Source organism: Bufo bufo, chromosome 1 (assembly GCF_905171765.1).
Source record: "Bufo bufo chromosome 1, aBufBuf1.1, whole genome shotgun sequence".
In the NCBI taxonomy this organism is placed as follows: domain Eukaryota; kingdom Metazoa; phylum Chordata; class Amphibia; order Anura; family Bufonidae; genus Bufo; species Bufo bufo.
In genome coordinates, this window is record NC_053389.1 from 734972766 (window position 1) to 734990537 (window position 17772).

The 17772-nt window shown below is 46.0% G+C and overlaps 1 protein-coding gene across 1 annotated transcript; it reads left to right on the forward strand.

Annotated features, from left to right (window-relative positions):
* The first annotated feature begins 661 nt into the window (after positions 1 to 661).
* Positions 662 to 16544, forward strand: BOLA3 (bolA family member 3). The gene is made up of 4 exons (XM_040415791.1): positions 662 to 811; positions 3858 to 3981; positions 13298 to 13386; positions 16296 to 16544. The coding sequence occupies exons 1-4, from the start codon at positions 677 to 679 to the stop codon at positions 16359 to 16361; spliced, it is 414 nt and encodes a 137-aa protein (XP_040271725.1). The 5' UTR covers positions 662 to 676; the 3' UTR covers positions 16362 to 16544.
* The last annotated feature ends 1228 nt before the right edge of the window (positions 16545 to 17772 follow it).

The following is a 17772-nucleotide window of genomic DNA, read 5'->3' on the forward strand; positions in this document are numbered from 1 at the left end:
TTACAGCATTTGGACGGAGAAAATACTGCAGCATGCTGTGGTATTTTCTCCGGCCAAAATTCCGGAACACTTTCCTGAAAGCCGGATCTGGCATTAATTACCATTGAAATGTATTAATGCCGGATCTGTTATCAAGTGTCCCGGTAAAACGGATCCAGTTTCCAAGTCTGCGCATGCGCAGATCTTTAAAAATGTGAAAAATAATAAATACACCGAAAAAAAACGGATCCGGTATTGCAATGCATTTGTCAGACTGATCAGGATCCTGATCCGCCTGCAAATGACAAGCGTTTGCATACAGTTTTCCTGATCAGACAACTGAACTGCCTGCCGGAATCCAACAACCCGAAGCCAGTTTTCCTTACACCAGTTTAATAAATCTCCCCCACTGTATACAGTCACACACATTCCCTCAGGATATCACTCTCCACGTCTCCCCCTATCGGCCAGTATAGACGCTGCGCCCAGACCTGGACGCCGTAGGCGCGGATTGATGACGTCACTTTGCACCGCCTCCCAGTTTTTCTGATGGCAATACGGGTGACAAAAGTGAAGCAGTAGCTGAACAGAAAACAGATAGTCATAGCTTTGGTGCGTCGTTTCATCTGCTAAATAGACTATATTGTGGGCGAAAATCAGCTGGTTGTGGCATAGCTTCATAGTGCCAGTAAGAAACATGGCTGCCGCAGGCGCCCCTGGTGACGTCATTCCAACGCGACGCATATTACCATTCCTATGGCTGTACAGTACTGACATTGACTTTCTCATGAGGATCATGTGGGCGGCCGGGCACCTGGTTTCCAGGACGAGGGTGAGTACTCACTGTCTGTAGGTGTCCATACATAATGGGAAGCCTGAACACCGCTGAGGGTTTGTTACAGTTGACAGTTCTCTATATCAGCAGCACAAATCTCTCTCTCCTGCGCTGACAGTTTGCTCCATTGTATCAGTGCAGTCTAGCTCACAGAAGATTGGGTACAGTTATAGCAAACCCTCTACTGTCAGAGTATTCGACCTGGACTGGTTTCCATACACTGCCAGCAAGCAGAGATCTTGAAGCGTGTGAGAGACTGAGATACAAGTATATAAGTTTATTAGAAAATGACAACTCTTTATTATATAATCAAGCATTGCATAAAACTGGAACACACCCGGACACCGAGGGGCGGCCGCAGATTCTGCAGGAAATTCACGTAGGGTTTTTGTATACAGGGATTCATCCCTTAAAGGGGTATTCCGGTTATAAGTAACAGCCCGATGAAGGCTGTTCTCGGAACTGCCTGCTCCCGGTGACCGCATGTGTTTCAGAACGGCTCGCGGCGCAGGCACAGGTAAGGACTTACCTCTGCATCGCCGGGCTTGGGAATAAAGATGGCAGATCGCATGTGTTCGTCGGCGAACTGGCCATCACTGGGGATAACTATTAGACCAGTGGTAAAAAAGCAGGTGCGGATGCGATGCGTTTTTCACGGATGGTTGCTAAGAGACATTGTTTGTAAACCTTCAGTTTTTTATCACGTGCGTATAGAATTGAAATCGGCGGCCTGTGAATGGCTGTGGGCAGGGCTTCTTACGGCCATGTTGAGACACCGGCTGCCAGTCATCAGTTCTACTCCTTAGAGGTCAAGATGTCACCGCCTTGCAGCAGTATCTCAACACTTTTATTAAAGGGGTTTTCCAGAAGTATAATATCAATGACCTATCCTCAGGATAAGTGGCCAACATTTGATCAGTGGCACCCCTGCCGATCAGCTGTTTGGAGAGGTTGTGGCGCATCATGATCGTGGGTCACAGCTCAGTGGCACTCAAGTGCATTGCCCGGGCTGTTATACAATGGCTGTGCTTGCGATGCTGTGAGGAGACACCAGCCGTGTGCGTCCCACATTTTGTGGTCCTGCACATTCCGCCCTGTGTTAGAAATTCTTGTCTGCAAAACGGACAAGAATCGGACATGTTCCTTTTTTTTTTTTCAAGGCCACAGAACAGACATACGGAGGCGGACAACATGGGTCCGCATCTGATCCTCTAAAAATCCTGGTAGGACCAAAAATCCGGTCGTGTGAATTTGTGGCAGGCTGCGGTGTGCACCGTCCTTCCTGCTAAGCCCAGACCTTCTTTTTTTTAAAACTTTTACAGAAAGTGTTGAGAAGCTTAAAAAAGTGTGCTGCAGTCTGCCATGTTCTTCTGAATCTCCAGAAGTTCTGACCTGTCCTATTTCTACTGATGGGGGTTTGGGTGCTGAGGCCCCACTGATCACTATAATGGGGGGCAGAAGGTTTTGGCTTTGCCATTTCATCATGCCTGATCAGTCGCTCCCACAGGAGATAGACCGCAGCCGGAGGGGTCTGGTAGTGGCTTATACCCCTGTGCCACATAAAAACTCATGCACACCCAGACGAGGTAAGAGTGCACGTGTATGGAGTAGTAGCTGTCAGCTGAGTTAGCATTCAACCAACCCTGAGCGGGTTCTCCAGAACTTAAAGAGGTTATCCAACCCCTGTAATGACTCCCCCGCTCCCTGCACGGCCGCTGCTGCATCTCCCCATATTGCGGATCAAAACATCTGGGGGGGCTGGCAATAGCCATCCGCGACGGGGACAAGCCTAGCTAGCGTCATCTGCAGGAGCGATGCGGGTGTCGGCGAACAGGGTAAGTAAAACCTATATGAGATGCCCAGGCGGGGGGAGGGGGGGGGGGGTCATTATAGGGGTTGGATAACCCCTTTAAATATTGATGACCTATACTCATCATAGGTCATTGATATATGATTGTTGGGGGGTCTGACTCTCGGCGCCCCCAGCAATCAGCTGTTTGTGGGGGCCTCTTCATTGTATACCAAGCACAGTGTCATACAGTGTATAGCGGCTGTGCTTGGTATCGCAGCTAAATCCCATTGACCTATACATTGAAAGTCCTTGTGACCAATGGATGCGACCCCATAAGGGAGTGGGTTTAGATGTCACAGATTTGCTGTTTACAGTACATGTTCTTACTCCATGTGGGCATTTCCAACCTCCTCCCAATATGTATTATACTGTAATTGACTGTAGATTTGCTGAGCACATTCTGCGCCATTCTCCGAAAATCTGCAGTAAATACACAATGTCTGAACGCACCCTAAAGCCTAAGGCCCGTTGCAGACGAGCGTTCATCATGCTGCAGCGCAGCTCCCAGCACTGACCGGGTCACATAGCATTACATTGATTTATGATAATATGTAACCCTTACAGTTCTGGAATGTATTGAATAACACTGACATAATGCGGCCAGTGTTATCTAATACATTCCAGAACTGTAAGGGTTACATAGCATCATAAATCAATATAATGCTATGTGACCCGGTCAGGCCGGGAGCTGCGTTGCGGACTCTCAGCGTGACACGCGCTCATCTGCAGGGGGCCTTATGCACACAACCTTATGTATTTTGCAGTCTACAAATTGCAGATCCGCAAAATCCGAATACCGTCCGTGTTGCATCCACCGTTTTCGCAAACTCATTGACTTCGTTCTGTGGCCAAGTATAGGACATGCTCTATCTTTTTGCGGTACGACATATGGATGCAGAAAGCACATGGATCATCTTTGTTCTTTCTGCATCCGTATCCCCATTCCACAAAAAGATAGAATATGTCCGCAAAATCCAGCCCAATTGAATTCAACGGGTCTGCAAAAAATAAAAATAAAAATGCAGACGGCATACGAACCAGATCCGTAATTTGCAGATCGGCGATTTGTGGACCGCAAAATGAATTTGGTCATGTTCACCAGACCTTAGGAACACAGCCCTTTGCCCCTTCCTTATAGTGATCAGAGGAGGGTTTCAGCGCCACAATATATCATTTTCTCTCTCTGGACAGAATTGTGTCCTCTGCAACCTCAGAAGATCATTTGCCTCAAAGACTGAAGGAGAAGACCGGATCATGGAAGTGCTGAAGACAAGGTTTCCTCTCGCCACCAATGTGAAAGTTGTCGACATTTCAGGTAATGAAGAGTCCATTAAACAGGATTGTAGACAATGCCTTGAGATCCATTAGATCTCTTTGGGGGGGAAGGGGTCCCAGCATGATGTCTCCAGGCAAACACACGGTCTATTGTTCCACGCAAACGAAGAGTAAAACTGTGGAAACAAATGATATTGGTCCTTTGTGTTCAGGACAATGAGGAGGCTGCACGTATCTTATATACAATGGCCAGACATGGGGACTCCTGTGGTCACCTGTGATTCCAAAACTGCAGCCACGTACCAGCCCATTTCCTTTCCATTCAAGTGAGGAACAATTTCATACTCAACCGTTTGGGTGAGAAGAGAGAACAGCTTCAGGGTTTAGTTTTTTTTTTTGTAAATCAGATACGGTAATTTTTATTAAACATTTACAAATGGTATACAAAAAATAGGGACTACAGCATTCCATAAAATACTGTATCAATGAAAAAAGATGAACGTTATACGCAGCTATGTCCCTGAAGTCCCATCCCCAAACAAGGAGACGGTTCCTAAGTGCCACGTCTATAACCCAACAGCACAGAGCCATGCCTCACCAATCTACCATACTGAGGACTGTACAACATAGCGAAAATCAGGCAGACCACACGTATACAATAGAAGAAGCATTGCCTCAATCTACAGGACGGATCCGACAGGCTGGGACGGAGGGAACTGCCCGCTAGCAGAGAACCGTTTGTGCCGTGAAGTTGGAAACGCGTTTCCTTTTCATATAGACTCCTTTCTCACGGTGCAGCACTTCATTTACCCTATCAAGAAACTCATTAATAGTGGGGGTTGTGGGGGAATCCAGTGCTGTGCAATCATCATTTGGGCCTGAAATAGTAAGCGTTACACACTAAGAAGTACCTTGTGACCCCCGCTACATGACCCTAATATACCCAGGATACTAGCCCTGCGATACCATAAGCGTCCCAAATAGTCTTCAAAACTCTCATCCAAAAGCCCGACAGCCGTGTGCGTGCCCACAACATATGTAGAGTAGATTAAGAGCCCGTCGTCCCGCATCTCGCACAGGAATGATCAGGTCTGACCCCAATCCTGTACAAGAATAATGGAGTTCTATATACTCGGTGGATAAGCAATAGTTGTGACATACGCTGCCCCTCGCAAACTGAGAGCTGTGGCGTCGGCGCCAACACCTCGTTCCACTAGTCTGCCGATATGGGGCCTACATCTTTCTCCCATTTCTGCTTGACCTGAAGTATTCCATCTCCTATAGGTTCAGGAAGTAGGTTTCTATAGATTAAAGATATTAACCCTTTCGTGAAGCCTCTAGTCAGGATCCTTTGCATAATAGGTTTTAGGCCTCATGCACATGACCGTTCCGTTTTTTTGCGGTCCGCAAACCGCAGATCCACAAAAAAACGGAAGCCGCCCGTGTGCCTTCCGCAATTTGCGGAACGGAACGGGCGGCCCATTGTAGAAATGCCTTTTCTTCTCCGCAAAATGGACAAGAATAGGACATGCTATATTTTTTTTTGCAGGGCCACGGAACGGAGCAACGGATGCGGGCAGCACACAGAGTGCTGTCCGCATCATTTGTGGCCCTATTGAAGTGAAGTGGTCCGCATCCGAGCCGCATTTTTTGCGGCTCGGGCGCGGACCCAAACAACGGCCGTGTGCATAAGGCCTTAAACTATGCCCAAAAGGCATGCCGTAACTGTAGAAATTGGTAAAAGGTACTGCGGGGAAGAGTAAACTGTTCCCAACGATTTGAATTCCCTGTCTTTCTGGAGCTTTTTTCTGTTCTTCTGATGGATAAAAAAAAACGGAAAATGAAACGGTAATGTGAAAACAGCCTGAGATGCCGTGCGCCAGATACTAAAGTGTACGTCAGCTGCAGCTACAACCTATACCACTTTCTGCACCTGTGCCATAATTTGTGCCTTTTTTACTCCATAAAAATGGCATAATGCTCTTCGTAGATGCCCCCCTGTGCAACAGTTCCTCATCATTTTCTGGATTTCTGCTTGCTGTCAATGTATTACAAAAACAAACCTATCTTAGAAAACTGGATTATGTATAAACTAGTAGATAGCCCGTCCCAGGCCGGTGACTGTAATACAAAATGCATACACTAAGGGTACTTTCACACTTGCGTTGTGAAGATCCGGCAGGGAGTTCCGTCGCGGGAACTGCCTGCCGGATCCGGAAATCCGTGTGCAAACGGATAGCATTTGTAGACTGATCCAGATGCAGATCTGTCTAACAAATGCATTGAAACACCGGATCCGTCTCTCCGGTGTCATCCGGAAAAACGGATCCGGCATTTATTTATTTTGCATTTTTAAAGGTCTGCGCATGCGCAGACCGGAAAACCGGATCCGTTTTGCCGGAACAGTTGGTTCTGGATCCGGCATTATTGCATTCCGGCAAGTGTTCTGGAATTTTGGACTTTCTCCGGCCAAATACCATAAGAGTGACTGAACTGAGGACATCCTGATGCATCCTGAACGGATTGCTCTCCCAGTGCTCCAGACAAAAAAAAATGACCAGGAGCCATTGGCTCCTAAACTAAAAAATTTAGGAGCCAAATTAAATTTTTTAGTCGCCAAATTTAAAATGCATATAATTAAAAAAAAAAAGGACTTTGAGAAGATGAGACGCAGGTCACAGTACTGAGCCAGCACTACATATAGGAGAAAACAGCACCACATGCCTCTCACATCCAGGGACATTTTCTGGGGAACAAGGTGACTAAAAATGGCGAATTGCGTGGTTTAGAGGTTTTTTTTTCTGTTACGGCCTTCACCGAGCGGAAATATTTTTTAATATTTTAATAGCTCACACTTTTTGGGACGTGGCGATATGTAATATGTTCTTTATTGTTTGTAAATTTTATATGTAAAACTGGGAAGGGGGCCATTTAAACTTTTAGTATTTTGGTGTTTTTTTTACTTTTTTTTTTACTTTTTTATTTAATAACCATTTCTTTCCTTAGGGACTAGAACCTGGATCTTTTCATCCCTTGTGCTATTCACCCTGATAGATCTCTATCAGGGTGAATAGGATCTCACACATCTCCCTGCTGCCCTGTGCTCTGTGCACACAGCAGCAGGGAGCTGAACATGGCAGCCAAGGCTTCAGTAGCGTCCTGGCTGCCATGGTAACGATCTGAGCCCCAGCAGTGTAATCTGCCACTGCCACCAATGAAGGGGATGGGGACCCTGTGGCCACCATATAACAATGGGGGGGAGACGGGGACGACTTGTGGCCAGTGATAATGGGGGGGGGCGAGGCTTTGGGAGAGCGCACTGCACCACCAATGAATGTTTAAAGAGGACCTTTCGTGGGTCCAAAGAATATGAACTTATCAGCAGGCTGCATAGAGCGGCGCCCAGGGATCTAAGTGCACTTACTATTATTCCTGGGCGCCGCTCCGTTCGTCCGCTGTGGCCCCCGGTATTTTCAGCATTCAGAGGAAGGAGGAGGAGACGCCAGTGTCTGTCCTTCTCCCTGACAGCAGCGCTGTCCAATCACAGCGCAGAACTCAGAGCCAGGGAGAAAAAAAACCTCCCTGGCTCTGTGCTGTGATTGGACAGCGCTGCTGTCAGGGAGAAGGACAGACACTGGCGTCTCCTCCTCCTTCCTCTGAATGCTGAAAATACCGGGGGCCACAGCGGACGAACGGAGCGGCGCCCAGGAATAATAGTAAGTGCACTTAGATCCCTGGGCGCCACTATGTCTTCTACATAGCTGACATATATACACACCTAACAAACACTGCGTTTACTGGACAGCTGCATACAGTCTGCTACACAGCTGACATATATATATACCTACAGCCCTGCTATACACACCTGACACACACTAGTATTTTTATTAAGGCCCTTTATCTTAGGACCTTTCAGCAAGGATGTCTGTGTTCCTCTTTAAGATTGCGCACCCTCCTGTCTGCCCTGATCATACAGATCCCTGTCAGGCAGGGAGAGAGAGAAGTGAGCAGAGGTACACCTTTCTCATTGATCCAGCAGAGCACTGTATGAGCGCTCTGCTTGATCATTAGAGGGCATCTGTCAGCAGATTTGTCCCTATGAGACTGGCTGACCTGTTACATGTGCACTTGGCAGCTGAAGACATATGTGTTGGTCCCATGTCCATATGTACCTGCATTGCTGAGAACAATGATGTTTTATTATATGCAAATGAGTCTCTATGAGCAATGGCGGGGTTGCTGTTACTCCTAGAGGCTCTGCTCTCTCTACAACTGCTGCGCCCCCTGCACTTTGATTGACAGGACCAGGCATAATGACTTTGCACTCTGATTGTCAGGATCAGACAGTGAAAGGGGGCGCAGCAGTTGCAGAGCCTCTAGGTGTAATGGCAATGCTCCCGTTGCTCCTAGAGGCTCATTTTCATATATTAAAACATAATTTTTCCCCTCACCCATGACGGCAACCATGCGACTAGGACCTCCCATCCAGGACAGGAAACCTGAAGATATAAAATGGTTCACACCCCCACCACACCTCAGTTCTGGTTTCCTGTCCTCCGGATAGGAGGTACCTGAAGAGCTCTTGCTCCTTTCTTACTTGGTTCTCACCTGTGGGGGCTGGGGAAGGTCCGGGTCTACAATACCATAATGGGACCTATCCCTGGCGACGTAAGTCTCCTTGGGAGTCGTTGCCTAAGTCTGTCCTGCTTCCTGCCTCCTCCCAAGCCCCATTGGAGAGCCGCTGTGGACGTGTTCAGGCGGCTCCTGCTCCATAGTGGTGCGGTGGCCGGCGCCCGCTTCCAAGATGGCGGCGCGCACTTCTGATGCTCTTTGTGCATACGGTCATTCCTGGCAGCGCTGGCGGGAAGGGGGAGGGCACCTTCTTACATGGATTAGGCGTATTTGGGCCTAGAGTTAAAAGGAGCCGAGGCGCGTTACAAGTCGGCAGCAGGAGGGGACAGCCAGCCTTGGTGCGCACACAGTGCTGTGCAGGGTCTGGAATTTTCCACGGGTATGTCGGAACCAGGTGACGCCGAACGTGCCGATCCCTTGGAACCCTCGAGGCCCACAAACCTGGTATTGGACATGAGGAGTGGGGAAGCTTGACTCTACAGTTGGTGAGATTTATCCTCTCCTAATAACATTGGGTGTTGTTTGCTTTATTTTTGTAGGTAGCAAAAACAACAAATACATTTTCCGGCAAAACTAAACCTAAAGAATGTGGAGGATGTAGAGTAGCTTTATCAGCTTCGTATGTTAAACCACTATGTCAAGCTTGTATGGACAAGTTAGTTATGGAAGAATCCCATAGCTTATCTAAAAGCATTAAAGCCTTGGTACGGTCTGAAGTTAAGACTTCCATTAAGTCCTTCAGTCGGAGCCGTCCGAAGTCACCAGAAAGGTGTACCTATAAAATGGACTCTGATTCTGATTTTTCTGGGGAGGATGAGGACATAGAATCCGGCCAGGTCTTATCGTCTGAATTTTTCTCTTCAGATGAGGATTCAGCGGGGAAGGCTCTATTCCCACCGGAAGATACAGAGCCTTTGTTAAAAGCCGTTAAAACCACTATGCAATTATAGGATGTAAAACTATTGCTGACCAGGTATTTGAGGGTCTTGGCCCTAAACGTCATAGAGTTTTTCCCGTTCATAAGAACATGGAAGCACTGATTAGGAAAGAATGGAAAAACCCTGAAAGGAAATTTTTTATACCGAATTCTGTTAAAAGAAAATATCCATTTGAAGAGTCAGTGGCTGGCGTATGGGACAGAGCTCCTACCGTAGATGCCCCTGTAGCTAAAATAGCCAAGAAATCAGCTCTTCTTTTTGATGATTTAGGCTGTTTAGGAGATCCTTTAGATAAAAACGCAGATTTTTATCTTAGACGTGCCTGGGAATGTGCCTCAACAAGTCTTAGACCGGCCATTGCCGCCTCTTGGGTCTCCAGGTCCTTAAGGCTATGGTTAGATCAACTAGAGTCTCATATTAAAGACAAAACCCCTAGAGGATTTACTATCTTCCCTCCCTACCTTCCTTAAGGCAGCAGAATTCCTTGCAGACGCTTCTATTGATGTGGTCTGTTTTTCTGCCAGAGCAGGTGTCATGTCAAACGCAGCAAGGCGTGCTATTTGGCTTAAATCGGGGAAAAGGGATCAAGGTTCCAAGTTTAGACTTTGCTCTTTCCCCTGTGAAGGTTCTAGGTCAGTGATGGCGAACCTGGGGCACGGGTGCCAGAGGCTGCACTCAGAGCCCTCTCTGTGGGCACCCTCACCCTGGAAAAAGTCTATGGTACATCAATATGCCTTAGACTTTTCCTGCCATTCATCAGCGCAGGCCGCAATATGAACTGCACAGGCAGCGCACTGAATGTAGGAGGACTATTATAGCTAAATGATGGAGTACATGGAAGATATACTATACTGGACTGTAGTATTCAGATTAAATTGCCGTGTTGGCACTTTGTGATAAATAAGTGGGTTTTGGGTTACACTTTGGGCACTCAGTCTCTAAAAGGTTCGCCATCACTGTTCTAGGTTGTTTGGTGAGCCTCAGATAAAAAGTTTCCGGTTCCCCAGAAAACTATTTTTTTTTGTAAACCCCAGGCCAGTTTTAAAAAGACAAAGTGGTAGGCAGAGTGGTAGAAGAGAAGAGAAAGGGAAAAATTTCCTAAAAGATGTTTTTTTTTTTTGTTCAAACCCCAGGACAATAGACCAACAGACAAACTGCAATGACACCAGAAGTAAGGTGGGAGGAAGACTATCTCAGTTTTTCCCAGCCTGGGGGTCTATTTCTCAGAACAAGTGGATCCTAAGTGTAATATAAAATGGATTTCGTCTGGAATTCCTTTCTCCACCAGATTTTTTCACTCAGACAGTTCGTCCCAAAAATCCGGAGAAAAGGAAGGCTTTGGAATCAGAAGTTTTTTCTCTCTTAGACAAGGGAGTAGTTTGTCTAGTCCCCAAGACAGAGAGGGGAAAAGGGTTCTATTCCCCCTTGTTTTTGGTAAAGAAACCAAATGGAACGTTCAGAGTTATTTTAAATCTGAAGAAATTAAACAAATCCCTAGTCTACAAGAAATTTTGCATGGAGACGATAAAATCTACTGTGAGTCTTCTCTTCCAGGATTGCTGGATGGCAAGCCTGGATCTGGAAAATGCGTATTATCATGTTCCAATCCATTCTTCCTCCCAAAAGTTTTTAAGAACAGCAGTCTGGGTTTAGGGGAAGTTGATGCATCTCAGTCAAAAGAGGGGCTAGAAAAAGATATAGAATTCCTCTGCTCCACTTTAGAGAACTTAGGATGGATAATAAATTGGAAATAAACAAATTTGATTCCTTCTCAAGTTTGCATTTTTTGGGGAATTCAGTTAGACTCCTGTCTGCAAAGGAGTTTTCTTCCCCTTCCAAGAAGAGAGTCAATCAGGGAACAAGTATGGTCAGTCTTCCTTTCTTAGCAGTGCTCGGGCAGATGACATCAGCGATTCCAGCAGTGCCTTATGCACAGATCCACTCCAGAGATCTTCAAGCGGACATCCGAAGATTGTGAGACGACTCCCCTTGTTCCTTGGATCAAAATTTCCACCTTTCTTCAAAGACAAGACTCTCCCTATTGTGGTGGACGGTGCCAGAAAATCTATCGGCAGGAGCTCCATGGACATTTTCAGACCAGACTATAATTACCACAGATGCCAGCCCTTGGGGTTGGGGAGCCCACTCCCAGAACAGTTACTGGCAAGGTAGGTGGTATTTGAATGAGAGGAAAGCATCCTCCAAGTTCAAAAAATTAAAATCAGTAGAGATGGCACTGAAGTTGGCTCTTCCGAAAATAAAAAACAGGAAAATAGTTTTCTATTCAGACAATTCAACAGCGGTGGCCTACATAAACCGTCAAGGAGGAACGAGGGTCTCTTCCCTTTTACATCTATGCCAGGAGATCTTTTATATAGCAGAAGAAAGAATGCTTTTTCTTTCAGTGGTGCATTTGAAGGGGAAGGAGAATGTCATAGCGGACTTCCTCAGTCGGGTTTCCATAAAACAGGGAGACTGGTGTCTGAACAAAGATATTTTTTTTTACAGATAGTCCAAAGGTATGGTCTTCCTACAGTGGATCTTTTTGCATCAAGAGCCAACAGGAAGGTAGAGAGATTCTTCTCCCTCAATCATTTGGACAGCCCATTAGCAGTGGTGGGGTTAGCACAGGACTGGAGCCAAGAGTTAGGATATGCCTTCCCTCCATTTTGCCTTATCCCACAGCTGTTGAAGAAAATAGAGCGAGAAGGAGCCGCTGTTATTCTGATAGCTCCAAAGTGGCCAAAGAGGTCCTGGTACTTGAGTCTTCTGAGGTTGGCGGTACAACCTCCAAGGACTCTGCCATTGAGAGAGGATCTTCTTTAACAGGGTCCGTTAGTTCATCCCAGCCCAGAAGTTCTTCATCTCTCGGTGTGGGTTTTGAAAGGGAAGTCTGGTCGAAAAGGGGATTGTCTGACAAAGTGGTCTCCACCTTGCTGAAAAGTAGGAAGGCGGTTACCTCTAAAAAAATATATTAAAGTTTGGAATATTTTTTTCTACCTTCCTAGGTCATAGCCCAGACCCCTTTAAATCCACAGCCAATACATCAGAAGAAAAATTCCATTGCCTAGAAGATGTCTAGTGTTTTACCTAGATTCCACGTCACCTTGGAGGATAGGTGAGAATCTCCTTATCCACTTTCAGGGTTAATATAGGGGCCACAAGGTTTCTACTGGTGTTATTGCTAGATTGGTAAAGAATGCTATTTCCCTTGCCTATTCTTCCCTTAGCCTACCTCCTCTAACAGGGTTTGGAGCTCATTCTACCAGGGCTATGGTGGCCTCTTTGGCGAAGAGGGCAGATGCTTCTCTGACACAGATTTGCAGAGTTGCTACTTGGAGCTGTCCACATACCTTTTTTAGACATTACAGACTGTATCTTGACTCAGATGCTGCCTTTGGGAGGAAAGTGCTACAAGCTGTAGTCCCCCCTACTGAGGTGTGGTGGGGGTGTGAACCATTTTATCTCTTCAGGTTTCCTGTCCTGGATGGGAGGTCCTAGTCGCATGGGTGCCGTCATGGGTTTCAAGAAAAACAATTACCGGTAAGAGCAATTATTGTTTTCTCAGCAATGCAGGCACATATGAACATTGGACCAACACAGACAGTCAGAGGGGTAAATATTTTAGCATGTCATGTGGTTATCCAACCACATGGTGGCAGTATTTCTGTTACAAACCGACACAGCATATGTATTAGATGGATAGATACGGTAGATATTGCATGGATAGAACACTCATATTTTGTGGATAGCGGTCCATATATGATGCAGGTCTGTTTATTACAGGAGGATGCGGGGCGATGTATGAGATCCATGTTGAGTCTGAAGAATTCAAAGAGAAGCGCACAGTTCAGCAGCATCAGATGGTTAATCAGGTGAGGACTGTATTTTACTTCCTCATTCTCACTTGTGTTAACCCTTTCTCACATGTTGACGCAGTAATAGGCCTTGGGTGTCTGAAGCAGCTTTTATACTATTATGTCGGTGCACAGGCACTGCCACTGTGCCCGTGGCAGGATCAGAGCTGTAATACACACCCGTATTCCCACCAACTGCTGGCATCCCAATAGTCAACTGTCTCAGTGCCACGATCAAGCCATGTCACATCCTGGTAGAAGTGAGGGGGACCCCTTGTAGCTTTCATCAGCAGCCTCAGTGACACTATGGAGGCAGCCTGTGACCAGATAAGGGCTCCCAGGGCTGTCTCTCGTAAAAGGGCATGCACAGGCACTATACACTGTCTGGCATACATAAGTATACAATGTGGCAGTATACTGTACCGAAAATACATTTAATGAAAATCCCTGTAAAATAAAATCGCCTTTAAATAAAAAAATTTTTTATATATATATATATATATATATATATATATATATATATATAAATATATATAACCACATTTTTGTTATCCTCATAAGCGTCATAACATGTGCAATACATACAGTGGGGGAAATAATTATTTGACCCCTCACTGATTTTGTAAGTTTGTCCAATGACAAAGAAATGAAAAGTCTCAGAACAGTATCATTTCAATGGTAGGTTTATTGTAACAGTGGCAGATAGCACATCAAAAGGAAAATCGAAAAAATAACTTTAAATAAAAGATAGCAACTGATTTGCATTTCATTGAGTGAAATAAGTATTTGAACCCCTACCAACCATTAAGAGTTCTGGCTCCCACAGAGTGGTTAGACACTTCTACTCAATTAGTCACCCTTATTAAGGACACCTGTCTTAACTAGTCACCTGTATAAAAGACACCTGTCCACAGAATCAATCAATCAAGCAGACTCCAAACTCTCCAACATGGGAAAGACCAAAGAGCTGTCCAAGGATGTCAGAGACAAAATTGTAGACCTGCACAAGGCTGGAATGGGCTACAAAACCATTAGCAAGAAGCTGGGAGAGAAGGTGACAACTGTTGGTGCGATTGTTCGAAAATGGAAGGAGCACAAAATGACCATCAATCGACCTCGCTCTGGGGCTCCACGCAAGATCTCACCTCGTGGGGTGTCAATGGTTCTGAGAAAGGTGAAAAAGCATCCTAGAACTACACGGGAGGAGTTAGTTAATGACCTCAAATTAGCAGGGACCACAGTCACCAAGAAAACCATTGGAAACACATTACACCGCAATGGATTAAAATCCTGCAGGGCTCGCAAGGTCCCCCTGCTCAGGAAGGCACATGTGCAGGCCCGTCTGAAGTTTGCCAATGAACACCTGAATGATTCAGAGAGTGACTGGGAGAAGGTGCTGTGGTCTGATGAGACCAAAATAGAGCTCTTTGGCATTAACTCAACTCGCTGTGTTTGGAGGAAGAAAAATGCTGCCTATGACCCCCAAAACACCGTCCCCACCGTCAAGCATGGGGGTGGAAACATTTTGCTTTGGGGGTGTTTTTCTGCTAAGGGCACAGGACAATTTATTCGCATAAACGGGAAAATGGACGGAGCCATGTATCGTGAAATCCTGAGCGACAACCTCCTTCCCTCTGCCAGGAAACTGAAAATGGGTCGTGGATGGGTGTTCCAGCACGACAATGACCCAAAACATACAGCAAAGGCAACAAAGGAGTGGCTCAAGAAGAAGCACATTAAGGTCATGGAGTGGCCTAGTCAGTCTCCGGACCTTAATGCAATCGAAAACCTATGGAGGGAGCTCAAGCTCAGAGTTGCACAGAGACAGCCTCGAAACCTTAGGGATTTAGAGATGATCTGCAAAGAGGAGTGGACCAACATTCCTCCTAAAATGTGCGCAAACTTGGTCATCAATTACAAGAAACGTTTGACCTCTGTGCTTGCAAACAAGGGTTTTTCCACCAAGTATTAAGTCTTTTTTTGTTAGAGGGTTCAAATACTTATTTCACTCAATGAAATGCAAATCAGTTGCTATCTTTTATTTAAAGTTATTTTTTCGATTTTCCTTTTGATGTGCTATCTGCCACTGTTACAATAAACCTACCATTGAAATGATACTGTTCTGAGACTTTTCATTTCTTTGTCATTGGACAAACTTACAAAATCAGTGAGGGGTCAAATAATTATTTCCCCCACTGTATATGCACTTTAAAAAATAAAAATCCTGTAAATTATGCTATTATTGAGCACTAACCTATATGTACCCTAAAACGTACATGTAGAAACTACAACTTGTCTTGCAAATAAAACAGATTCCATGTTGCTTTGGAATTTCGGATAAGGAGACCTGGATGGACCGCGCATCCAGAGCTGTCTGAGGCCACATGGAAAGGCGAACTTTTGTGGCCTGTTCACATGGTGCGGTACTATATGGCAGCTGTTGAGTGGTGTGCTCCAGGGCTGCTTTGTGGCTCCTGGGTGCCCCCTCTCCTCTGCAGGCAGTCGCCATGCTGTGCTAATAGCTTAGGGCCCTGCATGAAAGGAGTCGTTGTAAAGTGGCGAGTGGTCATATGTATAACATGCAGATAGGAGATTATAGGGGTCATTTATCAAACTGGTGTAAAGTAGAACTGGCTTAGTTGCCCATAGCAACCAATCAGATCCCACCTTTCATTTTTGACAGCTCCTTTGAAAAATGAAAAGAGGAATCTGATTGGTTTCTATGAGCAACTAAGCCAGTTCTACTTTACACCAGTTTGATAAATCTCCCCCTTATGTCTCCAGTTCTGAAGTATAGAAAAGTCATTTTAATTTCAGAATGGAGAGACGAAGGCTAGCCTGGTCTTTAGAGGGTTAAACTCTGTTCTCATATAGGTTCTATGTATTCTATATGTACGGTCATTGAATACATGTCGTTCCTCTTGTAGGCTCTTCAGGAGGAGATTAAATCCATGCACGGGCTCAGGATATTCACGTCTGTCCCAAAACACTGAAGACGTCACCCACCGTGGAGACACCCTGCTGTACCTACCTGAGATGTGACGAGGGCATTCCTGCAATATTTCATGCGGCTGCAGAAAGCAGATCTATTTATATGAAGCTACAGACATTGCACATTATAGTTTTGCTACCTAGAATAGAAGACGCATATTCTAATAAAGTGGAGTAACAGTGTGCAGGGTTGTGGCATTTTATATTTAGGGTATCTGAAGCAATGCAGCTTTGCAAATAGTCTCGCTAAAGAAATCGTGCAGCTCCTGTGCAGATCTCGTGTGGACCGTACTCCTTCCCATCCTTCTTGTTAAAGGGGTTGTCCGGGTTCAGAGCTGACCCTGGGCATACCCACACTTTACCCCAGGTAGGCCCTGTGATATGAGATCTCCCTTGCTCTGTGCTGTATTGCTCAGGCAAGGGCTGTTTTTTTATATTTTTATACTGCTAGGTGGAGGCTTCCGCCCAGTGATGTCACCGCTTCAGATGGGCGAGCTTTAACGCTGCCTTAGCCGTTTTACAGGCTAGAGCAGTGCTAAAGCCCGCCCATTAGTGCCAGTGACATCACCAGGCTCACTGCTGGGCGGAAGCCTCCACCTAGCAGTCCTTATGGAGAACCCAGTACGTCACCGGATCTCCAAAAAGTGCCTTTGCCCTGCGTGATCCAGCGCAGGGCAAAGGAGAGCATCGGAACATGATCTGCTCCGATGCTCTTGTCAGGGGGGCTGCCTGGGTAAAATTGTGGGTATGTCCGGGTTCATCTCTGAGCCCGGACAACCCCTTTAATCTGCAGACAGAAATAGTACAGACGGAAAAAAATAACATGACTGCATGGTGAGACTACGGAGAGGGTTTGTTTGTAGTCTGCTACCATACGACACATAGGTCTGCACCAGAGCTGTATACACAAAATGGGAAAGTTGCTTAATTTTTATCTTTTAATTCATTGTCCATGGGCTAGGTTTGGTATTGCAGCTCTTTCTGCAAGGTAGCTAGGACATAATACAAATTGGAGATGTACATCTTGAAATGAATGTTTCTAGGGATATTTCAGGAACAGCACAAGTGGGTACACTGGTCTCATGTACACCTACTGGTGCCAAGTGCTGCACAATGATGCAATCGCCCTGGACCAGGGGTGCACAACCTGCGGCCCCCGCCCTGCTGGGCAGAAACACAGCTGATCCTGCAATCAGCTGTTATTCTGCACAGAGCGCCGCACAGCAGATGGATCACAGGTTTTGCTCCTGCACTGTAGCAGGAGCAGAAAGGGTCCCCGGGTATTAGTGAGAGCGGGGAAGCCGAGCAGAAGACAGAAGCGCTTTATTAGTGCTTCTGCCTTCTTCTCTATGAGCGCTCTGCAGTGTAGACCCAGCGATCACGTGATCTCTGGGTGTCTCGGGAACAGAGGAG

Bases quoted from the DNA above. Each gene is read 5' to 3' on its own strand.
- BOLA3 (XM_040415791.1), top strand. From the start codon at position 677: ATGGCTGCCGCAGGCGCCCCTGGTGACGTCATTCCAACGCGACGCATA. The intron at 812-3,857 runs GTGAGTACTCAC...CTCTCTGGACAG, and splicing joins ACCTGGTTTCCAGGACGAGG to AATTGTGTCCTCTGCAACCT. The intron at 3,982-13,297 runs GTAATGAAGAGT...TGTTTATTACAG, and splicing joins GAAAGTTGTCGACATTTCAG to GAGGATGCGGGGCGATGTAT.